At 36.4% G+C, this 23,967-nt stretch overlaps 1 protein-coding gene across 1 annotated transcript; it reads left to right on the forward strand.

Annotated features, from left to right (window-relative positions):
* Nucleotides 1-494: 494 nt before the first annotated feature.
* Nucleotides 495-22,803, forward strand: wdhd1 (WD repeat and HMG-box DNA binding protein 1). Its single transcript, XM_079832711.1, has 26 exons — nucleotides 495-564; nucleotides 1,262-1,379; nucleotides 1,479-1,590; nucleotides 1,763-1,914; nucleotides 3,653-3,764; nucleotides 5,132-5,182; nucleotides 6,190-6,285; nucleotides 6,431-6,523; nucleotides 6,757-6,863; nucleotides 8,266-8,419; nucleotides 11,020-11,224; nucleotides 11,314-11,486; nucleotides 13,094-13,278; nucleotides 14,061-14,302; nucleotides 14,752-14,889; nucleotides 15,477-15,633; nucleotides 15,743-15,857; nucleotides 16,226-16,357; nucleotides 16,641-16,840; nucleotides 17,596-17,744; nucleotides 17,985-18,041; nucleotides 18,248-18,279; nucleotides 18,394-18,561; nucleotides 19,290-19,429; nucleotides 20,231-20,366; nucleotides 22,250-22,803. The coding sequence occupies exons 2-26, from the start codon at nucleotides 1,303-1,305 to the stop codon at nucleotides 22,415-22,417; spliced, it is 3,351 nt and encodes a 1,116-aa protein (XP_079688837.1). The 5' UTR covers nucleotides 495-564; nucleotides 1,262-1,302; the 3' UTR covers nucleotides 22,418-22,803.
* The last annotated feature ends 1,164 nt before the right edge of the window (nucleotides 22,804-23,967 follow it).

Consider the following 23,967-nt stretch of genomic DNA (forward strand, 5'->3'; position numbering starts at 1 on the left):
GGCAAATCTGGACACACATGCACAAAGAAAAAAAGACAATGCCCCAACATGGCCATTAATCGTATTGCATTTCATTCTACAAGCAGATACGAGCTGTTTCCTGGACTATCAAATTATTCAACTAACAGACAATGAGGATAATTTGTCTATTCTCTTGAAAAGGACTAAACGTACAACCCTAGGCTGTATTGCATTATTGATGCTCATTCCTTATATCAGACAGACAGTTTTGCCGTAGGCAGATCCAATTGCTGTTTGCTATTTATTTGTTAAGAACGATAACCTTGTTTTTACATGCACCCCAATTAATAGTAACTATAAGAAATGGTCAGCTGATTCATTTATAACAAAAAATAATTATTTAAAAAATACTTTTAATTTAGAACGAATGTATCTGGAACGTCACGAAACGTCAGACTTTGGGTGGAGTACATCCTCAGATTCAGCCAATGACTCTTGGTAAAAGTTAACGGTCCGTCCCACTTTTATACGTCACTGTTGTCAGCGCGGGAGATGCGAGCGAGCGTGGCGCTGAATACCCGGTATTACCGCCAAACTAAATCTGTAAGTACTGCGTGTTTAAAACATGTATGCAGCATATTCGATGTATTGTTGTTCGATTATATTCGTTTACTTTGACAAGTGCCTTCTTTCAGGATATTTTCTTTTATTCCGCAATTGTTGATCATTTTGCATGTAAAGCAAGCAGCTGTCGTAGTGGTACATTTGCACTTCTTTGTGCTCCAAAGATGGATTATTATTCCAAATTCGAGATAAAAAATGAACTTACTTTTAGTAAATGCTCTTTATGTTTGCATCATAAGACGTCTGCTGTCTTGTCAAATTACATAATTTAAATGTATGCTTTGTAATGTTATATGTGATCATTCTTTTCCTTAAGAGATCAAGTAGGAAACTTATAACATTATAATTTGTCACATGTGCCAATAGTTACAGAATACAGAACAAAAGGTTAATTAAATACATATTTGGTTATAGAAGTAAATTTGTATGCTGTTAAGTATTAGTATTGTAGTACCACATTATTAGTATATCTGCTATATAAGCGAATTGTGAATCAATGTGTGCAAGTTACATTAGAATACACAGAGTAATGTATTGTAAAAGCACACACACACACACACACACACACACATGTATATATATATATAAAATGTGTATGTTTTTGTATAATATATACATGCATATGTGTGTGTATATGTATAACACTTATATATATTATTACACATATCCCCGGCAGACATTACCTCTCCTGTATCTGATTGACCTCCTGAGAGCATCATGCCGTGTGAAAGGAAGCCCATGCGTTACGGTCACTCAGAAGGACACACTGATGTCTGCTTTGACAATGAGGGAAAGTAAGATCTTTTGTGATCACTCAAAGCTTCTACATTTGATTTCAGACTTAACAAATGGGCAATAATGAGATGACTAATCCACTTTATGATCTTTCCCAGGTGTATTGTGACTTGTGGGAGTGATGGTGATGTCCGCATATGGGAAAGTCTAGATGATGATGATCCCAAGTCTATAAATGTCGGGGAGAAGGTCTATTCTGTAGCCTTGAAGGTAAGTTAACATTTGCTTTGGTGTGTTTTTTTCACCGTTTCTTATAAAAGCCTAATCACATTAATAATGCTACGGATAGTTTTCTCGTAAAACATCTGAAAATGGTCAATTAAAATTAAAATCCTGCTGATTTGACTGGAATTTAAATGTCAGTGTTTATTTTCCCCTTCAGAATGGAAAGCTTGTTACAGCAGTTTCCAATAACACGGTTCAGATTCACACTTTCCCAGAGGGAGATCCAGATGGCATACTCACTCGATTCACCACCAACGCAAACCACGTCACCTTCAACGCCAGCGGGTCAAGAGTGGCTGCAGGCTCAAGGTTTGAGATGCTTTCATTCCTTTACATGTTACATTCATGTTCTTAAACGGCGGTCATTAATTATTCTCATGCTAAACATGGCCGACATGTAAAAAAAACAGTTGGACGAATGACAGAGTATTTCTGTGCCAAATACACTCCTTCAGGATTCGAGCAAGTTTCGGAACGTTTTTTTTTGTAGTATGGCCCTGTATGTCTTCATAAAGGGCGTAATTTCTTGTATGGGCACTTCTACCAAATGAGCATCAACGAGCTTTATTCGGGTTACAGAAACCGTCGACAGCGCTGTCATTTTATTTTTAGACCACAAAATCAACAATGTCACAAAAAAAAGTGTGTTTTTGGTTGTGAAGGAAAAATAACCTTGTTCAGCTTCCCAAATAACCCAGCGTTAAAAGAACAGTGGATGCAGTTTGTTTTTCCGGAGCAGCAACAGAGTTCTGCAAGTGTGTTTGTTTGTTCCTGGTCATGAGTCGAAACCGCAGGCGGCGAGTGAAACTGCATCAAATGTCTGTGTTTTGTTGGCAATCGGCGCGCAAGTGCATATCATGTAAACAACATGAATGTATAGTGAATCGAAAGCTATCCAGGGATAATGCCATGATGTATTGTATGTGTGTGTGTGTGTGTGTGTGTGTGTGCACACTGACTATTTAGCTCCGCCCACTGCACGCCTGCACAAGCTTGGGTGTTTTCAGAAAGAATTGGTACAGCGTGTTTGTCTTTTATATATATATATATATATATATATATATATGATAAAACTAAAGAATCTTTTGAGATATGAAGGATGCAATACTACTCTATGGGTACTCAAGATTAACATGAGATTGGCAGAAACTCTGTGTTATGTACCCTTTAAAGGGTAATTTCACCCAAAAATTAAAATTCTGTCATTAATTACTCATTCTCATGTCGATCCAAACCCATAAGACTTTCGTTCATCTTCGGAACACAAATGAAGATATTTTTAATGAAATCTGAGAGATTTCTGTCCCTCCTTTGAAAGGCTGTTTACCCAAAACTCAGCCGTTCATAAAGAAATCCATATGAACAGCTCAACTGTATTTGCTTTACAGTCTAAAACAAACCTCATTGGTTGTGCATCAAGCAAGCACATTAGAGCTTCTGTTTACCCAAATTAAGTCTGTTCATCCTTAAACTGCTCGATTCATATGGATGTATTTTCTCCGAAAGTCCTACGGTTTGGAACGACACGAGTGTGAGTAAATGGGGACAGTATTTCAATTTTTTGGTGAACTAACCCTTCATGCATGTTTGTCTTATTTCCATGCATTGTTTTATGTATTTTTAGTAGCAGTTCTGTGTATTAGTTAAAATTGGTGACACACAAATCTAATATTTTATTTTGATCAGTTACTGAGTGGAAAGGAAACCACTTCGATTGTTTTATGATTCGTTGTATTTGGCTAAATGGCCGTTTGCTGGATATATGGATTGTTTTAAGTGGATGCATCATGGATGAAGGCAGCGAGCATGTCACTGCATTGATTGAGCGGTTTTATCCCGCTGCCAAAGCTTAAATATATTGATGCACTGGCAGCTGAGCACCAAACAGGTTATTTGATTTTTTTCTTTTCTTCCTATAGAGGTCGGAAATGAGTTTTCATTTATTTCCCCACTTCAGATCAAAAGATCTACAGTGCCAATATGAGTCTCTGTTGAGCTGAAAAAAAGTGGAGGATGAAGGTGCTAATTTTGGCGTTCTGTTTTCCAGTGACTTCCTGGTGAAGATCGTGGAGGTGGCGGACAGCAGTCAGCAGAAGACCCTACGTGGGCACGACGCTCCCGTCCTCAGTGTGGCTCTTGACCCTTCTGATGAGTTCCTTGTGAGTGTCATGGTGCTTTTTTAATGGTCAGCTGGTGTTATTTTTGAATGTGGCTAAATTAAGAATGGCCAGTGAATTGGTTCCCAGTGTCATATTTGTTGCATACATTACCGTTGAAAAGTTTGGGGTTAGTAAGATATTAAGAAACAATTTTGAAGAAATTCGAAAGTTCAAGTATCTAGGGGTCTTGTTCACGAGTGAGGGGAGGATGGAACGGGAGATTGACAGACGGATCTGTGCAGCTTCTGCAGTAATGCGGTCGATGTACCGGTCTGTCGTGGTGAAGAAAGAGCTAAGCCGTAAGGCGAAGCTCTCGATTTACCGGTCAATCTACGTTCCTACTCTCACCTATGGTCATGAGCTTTGGGTCATGACCGAAAGGACAAGATCCCGGATACAGGCGGCCGAAATGAGCTTTCTCCGCAGGGTGGCTGGGCGCTCCCTTAGAGATAGGGTGAGAAGCTCAGTCACTCGGGAGGAACTCGGAGTAGAGCCGCTGCTCCTCCACATCGAGAGGGGTCAGCTGAGGTGGCTCGGGCATCTGTTCCGGATGCCTCCTGAACGCCTTCCCGGGAATGTGTTTCGGGCATGTCCAACCGGGAGGAGGCCCCAGGGAAGACTCCCGGCTGCCCTGGGAAAGCCTTGGTGTCCCCCCGGAAGAGCTAGAGGAAGTGTCTAGGGAGAGGGAAGTCTGGGCATCTCTGCTTAGACTGCTGCCCCCGCGACCCGGCCCTGGATAAAGAGGAAGAAGATGGATGGAATTTTGAAGAAAGAAATTAATACTTTTTTATTCAGCAAGAATGTATTAAATTGATAAAAAATAGTAAAGACATTAATAATATAATATTACAAAAAACTCCTATCTCAAATGAATGCTGTTCTTTTGATCTTTCTATTCAAAGAATCCTGGAAAAATGCATCACATTTCCACAAAATATTAAGCAGCACAACTGTTTTCACCATTGATAATAATAAGAAATGTTTCTTGAGCAGCAAATCAGCATATTAGACTGATTTCTGAAGGATCATGTGACACTGAAGACTGGAGTAATGATGCCCTAAAGTCAGCATTGCCATCACAATAATAAATTAATTTTTCAAATATATAAAAATAGAAACAGTTATTGTAAATTTCATTCATACTATATAGTAATTCTGTTTTTATTGTATTTATCAAATAAATGCTTTGGTGAACATGAGACACTTTCAAGAACATTAAAAATCTTACCGATCCCAGGATTGTGAACTATACTCTATATGTGTTGTTTGTGACATTTACATGTTGATGAGTATTTATGTATTTAAAATGACTTTTGGCCCATAATTGGTCATTTTGTTGTGCTGATGTCACTTGATGTCACTGACAGGCTTCCTCCAGCTGTGATGGGTCAGTCACTGTGTGGTCTATTGAGTCACAGGTATGAGCCCTTCTTATCAGCCCTTCATACAACGATGTAACATGTACAATGGGGTCCAAATGTCCTAGAGCACTAAAGAAAATGCTTCTGTATTGCATTTTTTAAATTGTAAGTTTATTACAAACTATACTTTCACTATACAATTTAACCCTTAAATGCATGACTGTTTCGCCATTCATTCTTACATATTCGGGTCTTAAACGATCTAACACGGATGGATCTCTACCTGTCGCAACAATATAAAACACTCCTGATATTAGTGTAACAATTACAGAAGAATAAACAAGCATATTTCGTTACCTTTTGGAGCTTGGGAGGGTTCAGTTTGAGCAGATGTTTTATACCATCACCACTGTCCTCGTCAGAGCTCATTTCCCAGTCCATTCAGCATCTGGCTCATATTTGCATTCTGAAGCATATTCTCAAAACTATAATTTTCAGTGATCGCTGATAGCTTCTTCACCAGATACACCATCAAGTGACTGTGACACTAATATTTGATTACGTTCAGTACTTGTTCTGCACTAAATCGCGGAGCCATTTCAAGTTTTGCAGATTATACGACCCTATACAGTTTTGTACAAAAAATTAATGGAAAAACGGGCATTATTTGATATTTTTATTATTTTTTTCTAGTTATATTGTGTATAATGATTTGATTGAGGAATACTAGGAAGGTTGATGTCTAACCTTTAAAAATGAAGGAGGAGGAGGGTAGTGAATGACGTCCCGGGTCACTAAAGACCCGAGGTATACATTGAAGGGTTAAATTGAAAATCAGTTAATTTTATTCAAATTAACACTACATGTTTAATGAGAATTTCAGAAAAAAATAAGAATTTAGTTCATTTGGAACAAATTCAAATGGTGAATTCCTCATTTTATGCCAGCCTTTGTTTGCTCAGAAATTTAAAATAATAAAAATCCCAGATTTTCATTGTGATCTCAGACTTCTGGACCCCTCTGTATTTTGATGTAAAGCTGATGATCCCTGTTGTGTGTTTTAGACTCAAGTAGCTCAATGGAAAGTTCTCCAGACGTCAAGTGATGTTAGCAATGCCAAGTCTCTCTGTAGACTTGCTTGGCACCCTCGTTCTGGAAAGGTATTGAAAATGTCACATTAATATAAGGCTTTTTTTCAGACTTCAAAATTCAATTAACATTTTCAGGTTCCTCTCTTTGGTGGCTTCATATATAACTGCTTGATCAGTCTATAATATTTATATTCATTGTTGTATGTGCTTGCAGCTGCTTGCCGTACCGGTGGACTTGACCATTCAGCTGTATGACAAAACCACATGGACGCATGTTAGCACACTCTCTGATGACCTCCTCACGCAGGTCAGTAGAAAAGCATCCAGCAGTTTACAGTGGAACAGTTACTTATAAGAGGAATATAATTAGAAAAGGTAGTTTGCAGGTGGTGGAAACCTTTTATTAGCATTAAAATTGCGTATTAACCTTTCGCTTACTGTATTAGATGAGATAATGTACTGTGTAAAAGCTGTGTTTTATATTACAATGCATTTTAATGTTGTCATGAACAATTCTTTCCAATTTGTTCTCCTCCCCAGGTTGTTAATGTTGTGGTCTGGTCACCGTGTGGGAAGTTTCTGGCTGCAGGAACAGTTGGCGGAAACCTGTTGATTTGGGATGTAGAGGCCAAACTGTGTATTGAGAGGTTATAGTCATATTGATCTTAATATTATTAATAATTTTGGATGTTGAAATCCAGTGTGGGGGGAAACGCATTATGAGTAACGTGAGATGCATAATCTGCTTTTTTCAATTAACTAGTGAAGCATTACTTTTACATTTACATGTTGAGAGAAATCGTAAGTGCAGAGCGTTGAGTGCGCTGTGTAAATATGGTGGTTATTGTATATCTAGACTAAATGTGAGCATGCGTTTGCTCATCTCGCTTGCAAAAAAACTGTAAAATTCAAACTCAGAATATTACACAGATCTAAAATAAGTAAATATGTTAAATTACACATAGACTTTATGCATTTAATCTCACTTTATTAACCAATGTCATTGACATATAATGATCCTGTTCAATCATACGAATGAGCAAAAATGACTTTAAACGTCACATTTAGTGCTGGGCGGTTTAACAAAAAATCTTTATCACTTTTTTTTTTGGTAAGATTTTGCCAGTATCATGGTTTTTTATATATATATATATATATATATATATATATATATATTAGACATTGTAAGTCAAATACAAAATGTAAAAATCAAATCAGTAATCAAAACTTAATCTAGAAATAAAAATGTAATTATTTGTTATAAATATTATTAGAAATTATTATTATTATTAAGTATGCTTTACTGTGCAACTTCTGTAATAATTTCAAGGTAGACAGAACTTTTATTTTGCCGGCTTGGAATGAAGACCTTTGAGTTTGTGTGTTTTAACAAACGGTATGTTATTATTTATTTATTTATTTATTCATTTATAAAGTTATTTATTTATTAATCTAATGTACAATAGTAATATATTGTTTTTCATGTTATACCGAACTTATTTTGATGGGTTGTCGTGAAAACCTTTGATTTCCTTTGTGTATATGAAACCACAAATGTTGATAGTTTTATTAAATTAAAGGTGAAAATGTTCATGAAGTGACTGTGACTCTACAGATGATGTTCATGTGCCCTCGTATAGTGCGATAGCAGACGCTGAAATCATTGCGAGTGTCACTCGCGCTTCAATACGTGTAGTAGTAGATGAAACTGCGGCACTCATTCACACAGACACGGCAAGCCGACTTCAGATTTCAATAGCAGTCTTTATGAGCTTTAATATTCACTGACACTAGTCCGTATCGATATATGATTCATTCTACAGACATACTTTTGATCTATTCATCCAAAAATTACCAAATTATGTGACCTTCTGCTTTATAGAGTAAGCTCCATTTGCTTCAACTTCCCCCTACACTGTTGAAACCTAACATTGTAAATATTGTATTGACCTTATTGGTCTGTACATTGAATATAACTGTACACAATATTGGTGGTATAAAAGGATGTTTCTAGTGGTGATGGTGTTTGTTGATCTCGTACCATTGCAGACAGAAACACGAGAAAGGGTTCACTGTGTGTGGGATGGCGTGGCATCCCTCAGGGGGCCGGATCGCTTACACTGACACAGAGGGCTGCCTCGGGCTGCTGGAAGGCGTGTCGTCCTCGTCGCCGTCCTCTTCCTCTACTGTCCAGAACACCAAGGTCAGTTGTACCCTCAGGCTCTCGCCTTTTTCTTCCCGAACATACTGCACCAGAAATAGGATCACCAACGTAAAGTCATGATGAGTGTGTAAGGATCTTTAAGTGACCTTAAGATGTGGCTATATCTGCTGCAGGATTATGTTTTAAAAATATTTACGTCATTCTGTATATTCATTAATCATAATAAAATGTATATCAATAAATATGAAAAAAAGTGTGTATTTTCTATAGGTTACGATTTGGTTTAGGGATTGTTTCATGTAATTATGCATACTTTATAGTCAATACTACAGTATCGTGAAACAAGGTAAAATAGTGTTTCTAAATGTTTGTGTTGGTTCACAGTGCATTAACTAATGTTAAAGTCTCGCTGCTTGCAATAATTGGATCCCTTAAAACTCCTCTTTAATAATCAAAATTATGTATTAAAACATTTTGAAAGCAATTTGGTAAACTCTCCAGTGCATATTTGTGTTTTGAGCTCTGGAGAACGTCAAAAATGTATATTTATAACATGTTTTTGTAGCAGTAAGCAATGTAGCCAATCACAGACAAGTTTGTTGATCTCTTGAGTGTGGTGACCAATCAGGGGTGTTTAATTTAGTCTGAATACATTTGCCGGTCAAAACGCTTAAACCGGGCGTCCCAGACACCCAAGTCGACACTTAACAATATTTATACTAGGGGTGTATCGATATCCTCATGTCACGATTCGATACATATCACGCTGCTGAACTCGCAATACGATATTATTGCAATACTCAAAGACATACTGTTAAAGGTTAACAAAATTTTTTACTGTTGATTAAAATGCTAAATTTGGTATTACACTGGGGGTGGAAATGTATAGGCTTGGTGCTGGTAACACAATGCACAGGACAATGGTGACACCAGAATAAAATTATTCATGATTCTGAAGCTGAAAATACAGAATTATTTTAGACGAATATGCTTGCACTCTGTCACTGACTAGATGCAATGAAAATATAGAAAATAATGTAGGCTACTTTTGACTGGAAACATAAGGCATTTGCTATTGCTAATGTTAATACAACAACAAAAGACAAAGAGAAAATCACTCATTGTTCTTGACTGAAAAACTAATACAATAGCTTTAATAAGAATCAATGTATATTTTATAGTGAAGTCTATGTAATGTTTTTTTTTACATTCATTCATTCAATTTCATACTTAAATGCTGCTGTACAGCTCTCAGCTGCCAGTGTAAATCTTTATATATATATATATATATTTTATATTATACAATACACTATGAATATGTACATGTTTTTTTTTAAAGTAAAGTTTTAAGTTTAAGTAAGGTTTTTCAATTCTTTTAAGTAAAATAAATGTATTTTAGTATAGTAATAAAGTTTAGTTTAGTTTAGTAATAAATTTATTGAGTATTGCAATAAAAAAAATAGTATTTTTTCTCCTAACCTCTTGCTGTTCTTGTCGCTTAAGAATAGAATAGCAAAAAACTGATGTGACAAGCCATCAGAACTGAACCGAACCAAAAACCGTGGTTAAAAACCGAGGTATGTATTGAACCGTGGACTAACTGTATTGTTGCATCCCTACTATCCACGATACATATTATTTGTAAAAAAATGTATTGTGATATATTGTTACACCCCTAATTTATATTGTGTCTACAGTCGACTGGCTTTGAGTCACTAAACACTATCACTTGATAATGGAAGTAAGATCTCTAGTGTTCCACTAAACCTGCTGTGCAGCAGTAATCAAACTGACTCCAGACAATGCCTTTAAATAGGCTTTAATCACAGCCAGAGGACCTCAGACCAATTTCAGAGAGAATTCCACCAGCAAAAAGAGTATACCAGTTTTTATAGAATAGGGGCATGGTGAAGGTGACATTATTCAGTATATCATTTCCCTATTCTTCATATGTATAATTCAGCAAACCCTTTTGTTACTAGGTAAAAAACTAATCTGTATTTCTTGAATACTTCACTTTGTTACTCAAAGTCACTTACCCAGTAACTTAGTCATGAGTTTATATATTTAGATATCGGTCTGTTTCTTTTCCCCTTTTGTTATTTTCAGATATGACTTAGTGTTGGGAAATGTAGGTTTCAAAAGCATATAAATTTTAATAAAAATAAATGTTAGTTTTGATTAATTAAAAAATTCCATCACAGCTGCACGCTTGTGAATCCTCTTATTAACAAAGTGTAGACAATATTTTAAGGAATGGTTCTGACTGATGAATTTGCACTTAAGTCATATTAAAATCACCAAATAGACATAAACAACATTAAAACCCTAATTTTTACCATAAGGGGTCTTCAACAGATTTTAAAAATCTATCAGTAAATGCTGAGATTAATAAATGCTGTAAAAATCGTTTATTCATTGATCATTAGTCTTAACTAATGTAGTCATGTGTTTATTTCATCAGTTCTTGTTTATTCAAATAGTTCGAAACGTTCTTTATATTAATACTGAAATATGCATGATCAGTTATGTAATGTCTGTTCATAACGGTTATGATTTGTTTATTAATGGAAGTTATTTTGAAAGTGTTCCTTTATTCAACTAATGCAAAATAATGTTTTTTTTCTGCTCATGTTTAGGCCACTGCAGCTAAAGAAGCAAATGACTATGATGACCTGTTTGATGAGGATGATGACCGGATGCTGGACGATGGTGCGAGTGACCCGCGGTCTCCAGTGAAGAAACCCATCATGGATGATGACGATGACGACGACGACCTCATGCCTGCCACGGGCAGACCGCGGAATAGAGGGTCCTTCTTGGATGACGATGACAATTCTCAAGGTATGATACATCACCGCAAAGCAAATAGTGTGGGAAGTTACTTCAACTAATGTGCTTTAATTAAAGGTCAGATGTTTTGGTCTCTCAAGATCCAGGCTCTGTAAAACTAGACGGACTTCCAGAGGAGGATGGCATCGGTGCTGTTCATCCTGCTGTGGGACCTATAGTGTCCCGTCCCGTATACGAGGGTCCCATGCCCACACAACCCCAAAGGGCTTTCCAGCCGGGATCTACCCCAGTGCACCTCATGCATCGCTTTATGGTGAGGAGAAATCATACCTGTTTTAAATTCAAGTAGAGATTGATTGATAAAGTTTTTTGACGAGTTACATTTTTTCCTGATCTACAAATACTAAGCAGATCACTGATTTGCAGAGAGCGTTTTTAATTATTTTATTTTGGCTTTTGAAAACAATGAAATCATTATTCGACAACAACTAGGGCTTGTTCGAGAACCAGTTCCAAATTTCCAAGAATCATGAATTCGATAAGATGAGCATTTTGATTCCTGTGTGTGCGTTTCAGGCGCAAGAAAAAGCAAAAGGAGAACTCAATTCAGCACTCGTGAGCTGTAAAGACAAATACACAAGATTGTCAAAATATCCTTGTAAACATTCGGTTATGTCTGAATGTAAACCGTTGAGAAAGAAAACGCATGTGTAACAGTATATTGGATCTGTGCATATAAACCTTTTGCCATCTGTGTCATTAATGTTAATTAAACAACAAAAGAAAAAGAAAATCACTCCCTTATCTTGGCTGAATAACTTTTGTAACTTTAAGGATTAATCCATATTTTAATTGTAAAAAAGAAAACTATGCAATGTCATTTTACATTTTATTTCAAATTCTGTACCTGAATTCTGTACCTTGTATTTATTTGTTCTATTGCTAGTTTGTTTATTTGTTCTTATTTTATTACTGACTGTTAACTTGTCTTTAATAATTTTTGAAATTTATATTAGCTAGTCTAGTTTTTGCTGTGGTATTTTTTGTTAAAAAAAATAGGCAAAAGGTCCTGGTGTAAGTGTTCTTTAGGCCAGGGGTTTTCAAACTTTATGATGCCAAGGACCCCAAAATATAATGAATCTTTTATGAGGGACCACCTTCTTAAAATCCATTTATATATTTTTATGTATGAAAAAACATTTAAACTGTTAGATAAATAGTAAGTGTGACATTATAAATACAACATATTGTTTCCAAACTTAAATCGGCTATACTTAATGTTGAATGTATAAACCTGAAGAAGAACATTTTCAATTAAAAAAATATTTGGATAAGCAACTTTCACAATAAATGTATGTAAGCAGCTTACGTACTGCATTAAGAACCCCAGAGAGCGAGATAAAGGGGACAATAGTGAGAAAAACTAACCAGAAAGATACAAAACAAACATGCAATTCTGGAAAGTATGTATATGGCAAGAAAGTAGAGAAGCATTTAGAAATTTAACAGTTAGAATGTTTGGTAGACTTTATCCATTTTTGCCTTCTTGAGGACCCCTGGGGGTCCCCGGACCCCAGTTTGGAAACTATGCTGATTTTTGTTCATTGTGTTTAGCTGCAACAGAATGTTTAGCAAAAAGACAGAATCAATGTGTATATCTAAATGTTTCACTTAATTGCTTAATTTTGTTTTACCATATTGTAATTGAAACTGGGAATCAATAGAATCAGAATTACTCAAATTCAAGCTATACCCAACCATTAACATAATATGCATTACAAATATTTAATATTAATACTTTATTATTTTGAAAAAAACAGTCAAAATTGTTGATTTACAGTTAAATCAAATGTAGTGATTTTAAGCATTTTTGTTTTTATTAAATATGAGTCTTTTAAAGCTCCCTATGTTCCTTCTCAGATGTGGAACTCTGTGGGCATCGTCCGTGGCTATAACGATGATCAGGACAATGCCATTGATGTGGAGTTTCACGATACTGCGATCCATCATGCCATGCATCTCACCAACAGCCTGGGCCATACCATGGCTGATCTATCCCAGGAGGCCGTGCTGCTGGCCTGTGAGGGAACTGATGAGCTTGCCAGGTACAAGATCTTCGTAATCATAGTTGAATTAGATTTAAGTCAGGTATAGTTTTTTTATTTCTTTAGTTTAGACATTTGCTGAATTGAATTTAGAGGTGTTTTTTATTATTATTATTCAACAGGGCTGCTATTACAGTGAGGTAGATTACAGTCAGCAGCAGCTGGTGTGAACCTTGCTCTGTAGTCCCGTTTCCCCTTTGTCCTTAATTGGTTGCCCTTGTTTGTGAAGCAAATTTGCACTTTCGCCTCCATTTTTGTTTGCAGAACTACTAAAAATCTGGTAGTAAATCATTTGCCTATGAATTACAAACTACTGCCTATCTGTGAAATGCACTGTTTTAAATGAATAATTGATTGTAAGTGTCATAGTGAAATTGCAAAAATAGGGGATTTTTGAAATCCTGGCAAATTCAAGTATTATTTGTTACTGGGTAACAAGCTTTTCTGTGTTTGGTTTATGGTTACTTGCATGTAATTATGCTTAATTTACTGTTATTATTACATTTAGTATATTTAACATATGTAACAAGGACATTGTAAGAGAAAGTGTTACCGGAAAATGTATCAACATCTGTGTTGTAACATAATCATACCCTGAAACTCCATAAACATAATGACAGAAAAATCTGTCAAAAATGTAAAAAGAATATGAAAACTGATCAATTAGAAAGTAAAAATGTTGGTATGAAGAACAGGTAACATAAAAAAATAATATTTGACTTAAACTGTTCGTTCCCTTCTCAAATGTCAAATTTTCACTTTATTTCTCTCTCTCTCAACAGTAAGATCCAGTGTTTGCACTTCTCGTGCTGGGACACTCATAAGGACTGGATAGTGGATCTTCCTAAAGGAGAGGATGTGCGTGCCTTGTGTTTGGGTCTGGGCTGGGCGGCAGTGGCCACCAGTGCTCTGGTGGTCAGGCTGTTCTCCATCGGTGGTGTGCAGAAGGAGATCTTCAGCCTGCCTGGAGCTGTGGTCTGCATGGCAGGACATGGAGAGCAGCTCCTCATAGTGTATCACAGAGGTACTAATGCATGTCACCTTACTTCTGTTAATTCAAATAAGCGAGCAGGTGACAAATATCAGTATCAGCCAACAGTTTGTTAAAATTGGCAAAAAAATTCCTAATGGTGTATCCCTAATCCTGTTTGTTATTTTTGTCTGAACTGCAAGCAAACTTTTTTTTTTTTTTTTTTTTTTTTTTTTTAACTGGTTCCTTTTAATGATTCATTTAAAACGATCGTCAAAGCGGTTGTAAATGAGAATATTTAAGTTACTCAAAAAAGTAATAACTTGTGATATGCCGCAAATGCTTTTGAGCAATGACTCAAAAGGAATAAATACATTATTTTAACCATTAAAACTAACAATATGAATTTGGAGAATCCGAACAGATTCTTCAAAATGAATCTGACATTGCTTGTGCGTGGTGTCTACAAATTGGTTGAGCTAGATTGTCATGTATGCCGTCAGGTACTGGGTTTGATGGAGACCAGGCCCTTGGTATACAGCTACTCCAGCTTGGGCGGAAGAGAAGGCAGGTCATCCATGGAGAACCATTGCCTCTCTCACAGAAGTCATACCTGACATGGATGGGTTTCACTGCTGAGGGTGAGTCACCTTTTCTGGTTGAGCAGGGGTTACACACATACCTGCTCAAGTTCTACTGTATTCTCTTCCTTTTTTTTATTTTAAGGAAATTGAGAAAAATAAACACCTGCCTAGAGAATTACGTAATCTTGACTTTAGCGTTCATTTCCTGATAGTTGTCACATGCTTTGCACAAAACCATTCCAAAGATTGGGGTCAGTACATATATATATATATTTATAAAGATGGCAACAAATTCTTTGAATTCAGGAAGCATACATTAAATTGATCAATTGATTTCTATTTCAAATGAATGCTGTTCTTTTGAACTTTTATATTCATCAAAGAATCATGGTTTCCATCATTAAACAGCACAATTGTTTTCAAAATCGATAGGGATAATGTTGAAATAAGAAATGTTTCTTGAGCAGTGAATCATCATATTGAATGATTTCTGAAGGATCATGTGACACTGAAGACTGGAGTAATGGCTGTAGCTTTGCCATCAGACATAAATACAATTTTTAGATATTGTTTTTACTGTATTTTTTCTTTATTTTACCTTCTTTACCTATTTGAGTAGTGAATGGTAATGACTCTTTTTGCAGGAACCCCGTGCTGTATTGACTCTGAGGGTGCTGGACGTATGCTGAACCGGACCCTGGGGAACACATGGACTCCTGTCTGCAACACCAGAGACGCCTGCAAGAGCAAATCAGACCATTATTGGGTTGTCGGGGTTCATGAGAATCCACAGCAGATCAGGTGCGTCATTTTTCCTTTATTTACAAATGTCAGATCTGTGACCCACTATGACCATATAAATGGGAATTTCCAAGCAGCCAGTTAAACTGGGAATTCTCATTTCTCTCAGGTGTATCCCATGTAAAGGCTCGCGTTTCCCACCAACTCTACCCCGCCCTGCTGTGGCCGTCTTGCCCTTTAACTTGCCTTATTGCCAGACCACCACAGAGAAAGGCCAAATGGAGGTATGGACAAAAATCCAGCCTGGAGTCTTTTCAAAATCATTTAAACTATAGTATCATGAAGGGATGTGCGCTTTAGCGATTTTGTCTATTTGAGTACTGTACCAGTGTTTTTGTTTGTTTATATATTTAAATTTTTGCTTTTAAAAAACATGCATTGTTTCATTCTGTTGTGCTTTTATTTTATTTTTTATTTAATTATTTAATTTCATTTCATTATATTTCAGTGTTGCTGACCTGGACTGAAAGCTAGTTGTGGCCATCCCTATCTTGCTAGTGCATTGCTCGTCTTTTTGATGACACTTGATCTGCATCCTGAAATATTCAATATTTGTTTTTTAATTGCGTATTTATACGTTCATGTTTTGTAGGAGCAGTACTGGCGGTCCATGCTCTTTCATAACCACTTCGGCTTTCTGTCATCCAGTGGTTATGAAATTGACAGCGAGGGTCAGTCTCAAGCTGAGAAAGAGCAGCAGGAACTGCTAATGAAGATGTTCGCTGTAAGTCATTCACGTGTCCAGAACAGGAAGTTAAAGCCTGGTTAAATTCAATCACATATGCCTGGATTGAATTTCACTGTCTGATTTCTGTAAAACAATTCTGTAGTGTCATAAATCAGAAGTCTGCTTTGACGCGTGTATTACATATTTTCAGGCTTGGCTTGCACATTTGATCAGATTTGTTTTTATCTGAATGGTCCTTCCAGACATCTCAGTATGTTTTATGCTGTTTGTTGTCTCTGTGTGTGTGTGTGTGTGTGTGTGTGTGTGTGTCTCCGGGCAGCTATCATGTAAACTGGAGCGAGAGTTCCGGTGTGTGGAGCTGGCTGAGCTGATGACTCACAGCGTTGTGACGCTCGCCATCCGTTACGCGTCTCGTTCCAGACGCATGGCACTGGCGCAGAGACTCAGTGAACTCGCCCTGGAAAAGGCCAATCAAATACAGGAGGAGCAGGAGGAAGAAGATGAGCCGGCCTATCAGAGGTTAGCACAGAACTCCGGGTAACATTTAGGGTTATATTTATATTACTTAAAATTCTTTCAGTACTGGTACTGGAAATTTGATCTAAGAATTGTTGGATTAGATGCATTTTCTTAGAAACTAGTATTTTTTCCTGTTTCTGGAAAAGCTTATGAACTGTGGGATCAGTGTTATGCTTATCTTTTTGATTCTCTTCAAAAGTTTGTTAAACCTCGAAACAACCTAAGAATTTGTTGTCTGTTTGTTTGTTTCCAAGCCTAGAATTTTTTTTAAATGATCATATATTTCTATAGTGAATACTTTTTTTGTAGTTATGCCAAGTTGCGATTTTGTCTTTTCTTCCCTTTTGTGACGTATATCCGAGTGAAACAGAAATAATGTAGAGTGGGGCTTGATTTTGTCCATGGGAAATTGATTGGATCTCATGGGATTTGACAGGTTGTCCTGCCCTTGCACCAGTAAACGTCATGAGACAAGAGAAGAGATGTTGCTCATTATTAATCATTTATAGTAAAAACTGCATATTCATATGATATATAAGATATCCGATGCATATAAGATTATATGGGATAAGAGTTTTCAAATTTCTATCCGCGTTGTGAGTGCTATGTCTTGAAAAAAATTATTCAAAAGTCATTTCTGTAGTCCCTTTCAATATTCATAGTAGGAATTGAACAAAAGAACTCTGAATCGAATAACTTAAAAATATTTGATAATTGTGATGCCAACATAACAAATGTTTTGTTTCTCTGTTTAGCCACACCAGTAGAGAATATAGAGGATCCAATAGGATGAACAGCAGACAAGCGCAAGCTGAGAATGGCTGTGAGGAGGAGGAAGAGGAGGAAGAATATCCACAGGAAGAGCAAATGGAGGCAGAGGAATCAACAGAGACCAGGAAACCATGTAAACATGCTGTTTTTTTTTTCTCCATACTTATCTGAAAAGTATAGTATATTAAACCAAATGCCCTATGCACTTCAGTTGTGAACTTCTTGATCTTTGAAATAAAGATTGTTCACATTACTTGTCTGAAATACAGCAGACGGCTATAAGATTATGGCTTTTTTTTTTTTTTTTTTTTTATAATTTTTTATTAAACCTGATTTAATTGGTTTTTGATATGAACATATTTTGACTTGCCAGGTTTGAATCCGTTCAAAAAAGGAGAAAAATCACCTGAAAGGCCCTCTCCCAAACCAAGTGAGTAGAATATTAAACCATTTCAATAAACTGAGAATTTTATACATTAAAAAAGAATATGTAAAATTGTTATAAACTGAAAATAAAATGTTGAATTTCTTTCTTTCACATTTATTTAACAATTTTATATGACTCTGAGTGGCACAAATAGGCCGCCATGAGAGATGTGTGTCTGGTGACACTAAAATTGTGCTTGTGTGTCACAGTGAGCAGAGAAGGACGTGTGAACCCATTCAAGGTAAGAAGTGCACCTTGTTAGTGAAATTTAAGCCAGTTTCTTTTTAAGTGTCCTTTCAAAAATACATGCGTTTTTACATTTACAATATCTAAAAATATACATTTAAACTTACAGGTGTCTGGTTCAGGAAAGTCTTCAAGTTCTCCAGCTGGTCAGCCCAGAACGACTAATGTTTTGGACAGCATGACGATGTCCAGCAGAAAACCTGCAACTTTCAGCGGAACATCAAAACAGGGCAAAGCCCCAGTCCTGAAGCCCCTGGCACCGAAACCCAAGTCCAAGGTACAGCGTGTTGCTCAAATACAAATGTTCTCCATCCCTGTGGGGATCACACAACCTGTCTGACCCCATAAAACTCACTCTCTGCTCTGTCTGCAAGGGGTGACCTGGTTATCTTTTCCTCTAAGAATGTTTAGTTCCGATAGTAGAACATTTGTTCGTGAAATGTCAGAGGTGTTTCTTTTGGAATATAAGCAACATTATAATTTTTAGTCAATGTACTGGACACAAAAATCACATCTTGTTCATGACTGATCTTTAGATAAGCCATAGGGCTCAATTCAGATTTATTGCTCAGATGCAAGACAAATTTATTTTTAAATGTGGCCAATATCAGATTCGAATGTGAACAAGTTACGATGTTGAACTGACCCATATGCGTGAACTGCTGTGGAAGCCAGTGGATTTGTGCACAGGCTATAATAAGGAGGACACAGTGAGCAAAACTTTGCTCTCTTTCTACTCATCTGAGTGGCCAAAGAACTACTGGTGTGTAAAATCACATTACAAAACATCTGACCTGTATCTGATTTCGGACCACATATGGAAGTGGCCCAAATTAGAATAAAAAAGATCAGATTCCATGTGGTTTGTGCTGTTCACACGGTTATGAGAAAAAAAAGAAAAGAAAAAAAAAGATCTGAGTCTCATATGAGCAAAAAAAAATCGCTTTTGTGCCACTTGTGTCTGTGGTCTGTGTGAAGCCTAATTTTGTCTGTCCCTCTTTTCAGACCCAGGCCACACTGCTCCAGATGAGTGCCTCTAAAGGAAACAGTAAGAAACAGGAGCACAGCCAATCAGGAGCAGAGAAAGTGAAACCAGCTCCTGCTGCTACACCCCCTGTACCAGAGGAGAATATTGAAAACAGAAAGTAAGAGACCCCTTGATGTGTGTGTGTGTGTGTGTGTGTGTATATGTGTATAAATTTTTTACGTTTTTGAAAGTATTCCATGTCAGCTGTCGTCGCTGCCAAAGTGTCAATAAATTATCAAATTTATAGATGTATGATTGCTTTTGTAATTATATTTATGGCTGTTAAAATATGAGATCAATAGTATAAATAATTATTTTTTATTTTTTATTTAAAGGCAAAAGGTGCCTGAAGCTCTTGTGCCTGTCTAAAATTGTACATGTCCAAGTGAAATCCTGTATAGTACAAAAAAATAAGAATCTGGCATAGAGTTTGCTATAAAATGTAAAATTAAAAACTTGAAAAAAAATTATATTGTGTTGTATATTATTTCAATCAGATTGATGCAGATAATTAACACTATTGTTTGCGGTTGATCGATATTTAATTTCAGCAATTGTCTACATTTTATTTGCTTTTGTTAAATAGTGTGTATAATATAAGTAATAATGACATGACTTACTATAATTTCATTTTAGTAATTGTGGGATGTAAATAAATGATATATTATAAGTAATAATGACATATAAATTACTATAATTAAATTTTAGTAATTGTGGGCTGTAAATAAATTATTATAAGTATTTATTTTTCTTTTTTATAAAAATCAGTCTTTGGCTATTTGTTTGGGCTGACACCAGTATGTTCACCTATATGTTGTGCTTCCCTAATCAAGTAGCAGATGACTGATTAAGGAACTGTCCATCTTTTTTTAGTGCTTTGTTTGCAATCTTGTTGGTAACCACAATTTACTTTCTTTAGACCAAAAACCGGCTTTCAGCTGTGGCTTGAGGAGAATAGGAAGAGCATTCTCGCAGACAATCCTGACTTTGAGGAAATGGATGTTATCAAGGAAGGCATGGGGCGTTTCCGCACTCTCTCAGCAGAGGAAAGACTGGTAAGGCATCTCATGCTCATCAAAGCATGACATGCATTTTATTCCAAACAGTTTACTAATTCCTCGAATACATTATTCAACCTATTATTAAATCCAGGAAGGTTACCTGGGAATTTCCCTTGCATGTGTACTTGTTATTATGTAACATTTCATTCATGCACTCTGGGTTTTTTTTTTCTAGTTTAATTTCCTCAATTTGTATGCTCTAACTGGATTTGTCCATGACAACTAGGGATGCAACAATACAGTTAGTCCACGGTTCAATACATACCTCGGTTTTTAACCACGGTTTTCGGTTCGGTTCGGTTCTGATGGCTTGTCACATCAGTTTTTTGTTATTCTATTCTTAGGCGACAGGAACAGTAAGAGGTTAAGGAGAAAAAATACTATTTTTTTTATTGCAATACTCTTTCTTTATTTTACTTAAAAGAATTGAAAAACCTTACTTAAACTTAACTTTACTTTAAAAAAAAATCTTGTACACATTCCTAGTGTATAGTATAGTATAATATAAAATAAATATATATAAAGATTTACACTGGCGGCTCAGAGCTTTACAGCTGCATTTAAGTATGAAATTAAATGAATAAATGTAAAAATAAAATGCTACATAGACTTCACTATAAAATATACATTGATTCTTATTAAAGCTACTGTATTAGTTTTTCAGTCAAGAGCAGTGAGTGGTTTTCTCTTTGTCTTTTGTTGTTGTATTAACATTAAAGGGATAGTTCATTCAAAAATGAAAATTCTGTCATCGAGAAATGAATACAGGTTTGGAACAATATTAGAGTGAGTAAATAATGACTAGAATTTTTGAGGTGAACTGTCCCTTTAAGGACGGCGTGTTCACTACTGCACTGTCAATGTAAGACCTGCGTGCATCTAATACAGACACACGCGATTTTACTTTCACTTTAGACATAACCGACTGTTTATGTAAACCTTGTGTGTATTTGACAGTATTAGCGCAGTAAGACGACTACTTAGTCCAGTAATCACGTGTTTGACAGGCGTTTAGTGCGCGCCCTCGGAAAAGCGCATGTTAAAACCGCGCACGCGAATGAGCTGGCAAGGCTTTAAAACGCATGCAAATAATGAACTTTCGCGATTGTGAATAACTATAGTGTTTTGTGAGTATAACTCCACCACTAATGTGTGATGTGAATGTATGTCGTGTTGTTCAGTATTGGGATGGAGGCAATTGATAGAATTTGTAGAAAAATAATTAATTCAATGCAAAACCGCAATTCCCAAGCGTGTATTTTGAACCGTGAATGCCGTATCGAACGGTTCAATATTATATTGAGAATTGTGGCATCCCTAATGACAACACTGTTCATTAGCAAGTATCCTCCTGTTTTCTGATCTCCACTTACCTGTGTATGTGTGTGGGCTTTCCAAACACTGTATGAACAATCTGTTCGTGACCCCGCACCCACAGGGCCACTCAGTGCAGGGCAGAATGACTCTTCACACACTCCAGCCTAGAGCGGGAATGGTTAGGATGCCTGTTGCTCTGGAAACCCAGGCTGGGGGTGTGTGCCGCACTCATTGATCTTATGTTAATGAAATGGGGGCGGCATTAGGCGGTGAAAGAGAGCGTTACAATGATGAATGGCGTGCAATGGGATGGGGGACGGGGGGGGTGAACGTGCAGAAAGAGTCCCGGTGCTCAAATGTGAAATGGGTCCGGTGACTCATCACGGCCGTCTGTAAATGATCGCTGCCTTTGTTTACACCAACCGTGAACAAATGTGTCTGGGTTGGCAGTGGCTTGTCGGTCAATTTTAATTACAATGACAGGTTTATTTGAACAATATAGTTTATTGCTTGCGTGTGATACAAATCCTGTATCTTTATCATCTGTATCTTTCATTCAGAACTGGTCGGAGAGAGCAAAGGGCGACTCAGACCCCAAGAAACGGAAGCGTGAAGATGAAGCAGGACAAGTGGATGAACATATGGAGTCAGACGAGGGCAGTGCCAAAAAGAAAAAGCCACTGGATGCTTCTGCTAAACTTTCTGCATTTGCATTTAACAAAGAATAGTACTTAACATCGTTTAGTTTAATGCGTATATATTTTTACATTTTATTTTAATATTGATTGGGGGGTAAAACTTTTAAAAGTAGTTTTTTTCATTGCTTACTGTAATTCTCTGTCCTCTCGTTTTTCATAGGTTAGCTGCTCATTTGTGAGCCACTTGTCCATAAATTTTCTCAAGTTTGAGCTCTTTTGAAATCCGTACACGTCTCTTCATTTGCATTTGAAATGAAGCAAAGGCTCTTTGTTAAACAATTTGCAAGATGGTCTCTTTTAATCTAGTGATTATGTTCTGGTCTCTCTGCTTTGTACATATGTTTTTGTGATGTTTTTTGTGAGATTTTGTACTGTATGTAAAACGATCATAATAAAAGTTAAAATGTTGTATTTTGAGTCTTGTGTGCTGTATTTTCTTTATTCTAAAGGTTATCTTGGCAAATCTGCAAGTTGAAAGTACATAATGTTGCTTGCACACCGGTGATGTAATGAAGGGCATCATTCAGATGTGAAGTGAATGGTTTTCAGATGTCCAGGTCACTGAACTTTGATTTTTGCAACCAGACTGATGAGAAATAAGGCTGATCCGAACTGACATGTTACCGGCTGTACAACCTCTTGGTTGGCAGTTAACAGTCGGCTTGTTTAAAGCGCGGAACACACTTCAATCCGAGTTCCCACACGAACATATTAAGTATTCAGTCCATTTTATCACGAAATTCAAACGATAAATGCCATTTTAACGCTCTATTATGTGACGTGACAGAGACGCGTATCAGTTCAACTTCAAGCGGCAGCGCGAGTGAACGCGATCATCTCTTCCTAAAGAAATTAATATCTAAAGGTATGTTGAGGATACATTACAACTTACTGAAACGTATATGTTGTGTAATCGCTCCATTAGTGTTTCAACCGCGGAAAGACAATAAAACAGCTTGTAAACAAACAATGTCATGTAGAATCACATTTACCTCAGAAGTCATTCAGTGTCCACAGCTGTGAGTTCACTTGAGAGATTAACTCTTTCACTGAATACATGCACTATATTAGCCTATATATTCGTTATATTAGTCTATATATATTCATTATATACCACTTAGCCTGTTAGTGATGTCTTGTTTATTTAATGTATAACCTGTCATGAAAATTACAGCCACTAAATGATTATATTTCAACGAGTTGGAGAAAAAATAATAATAATTAGATTTAGATATTAATGCAAAAACTGCCTTATGTGAAGCTTATGAGTGTTGATTTTTATATCTAAAAATAAATAGCAAATGAATTTAGGCTAATAGTTTGGGCTCTGTTGTTAATCTTTAATAGCAATATGTAAGGGCTCCCTATATAGTTTACAGCATTATCTTTAAGAAACTTTTAGTTATAACTGAATTCATTTAAGTTCATTTAAGAGATTTTGTACTGTATGTAAAACGATCATAATAAAAGTTAAAATGTTGTATTTTGAGTCTTGTGTGCTGTATTTTCTTTATTCTAAAGGTTATCTTGGCAAATCTGCAAGTTGAAAGTAGGCTTGCACACCGGTGATGTAATGAAGG

This window comes from Gobio gobio (genome assembly GCF_949357685.1).
Source record: "Gobio gobio genome assembly, chromosome: 13".
NCBI classification, from domain to species: Eukaryota; Metazoa; Chordata; class Actinopteri; order Cypriniformes; family Gobionidae; genus Gobio; species Gobio gobio.

What these genes read in the sequence shown, in the direction of transcription:
- wdhd1 (XM_079832711.1), top strand. Translation starts at nt 1,303, where the DNA reads ATGCCGTGTGAAAGGAAGCCCATGCGTTACGGTCACTCAGAAGGACAC. An exon ending in TGCTTTGACAATGAGGGAAA is followed by an intron (nt 1,380 to 1,478) that starts GTAAGATCTTTT and finishes GATCTTTCCCAG; the next exon opens with GTGTATTGTGACTTGTGGGA. An exon ending in GATGGGTTTCACTGCTGAGG is followed by an intron (nt 14,890 to 15,476) that starts GTGAGTCACCTT and finishes CTCTTTTTGCAG; the next exon opens with GAACCCCGTGCTGTATTGAC.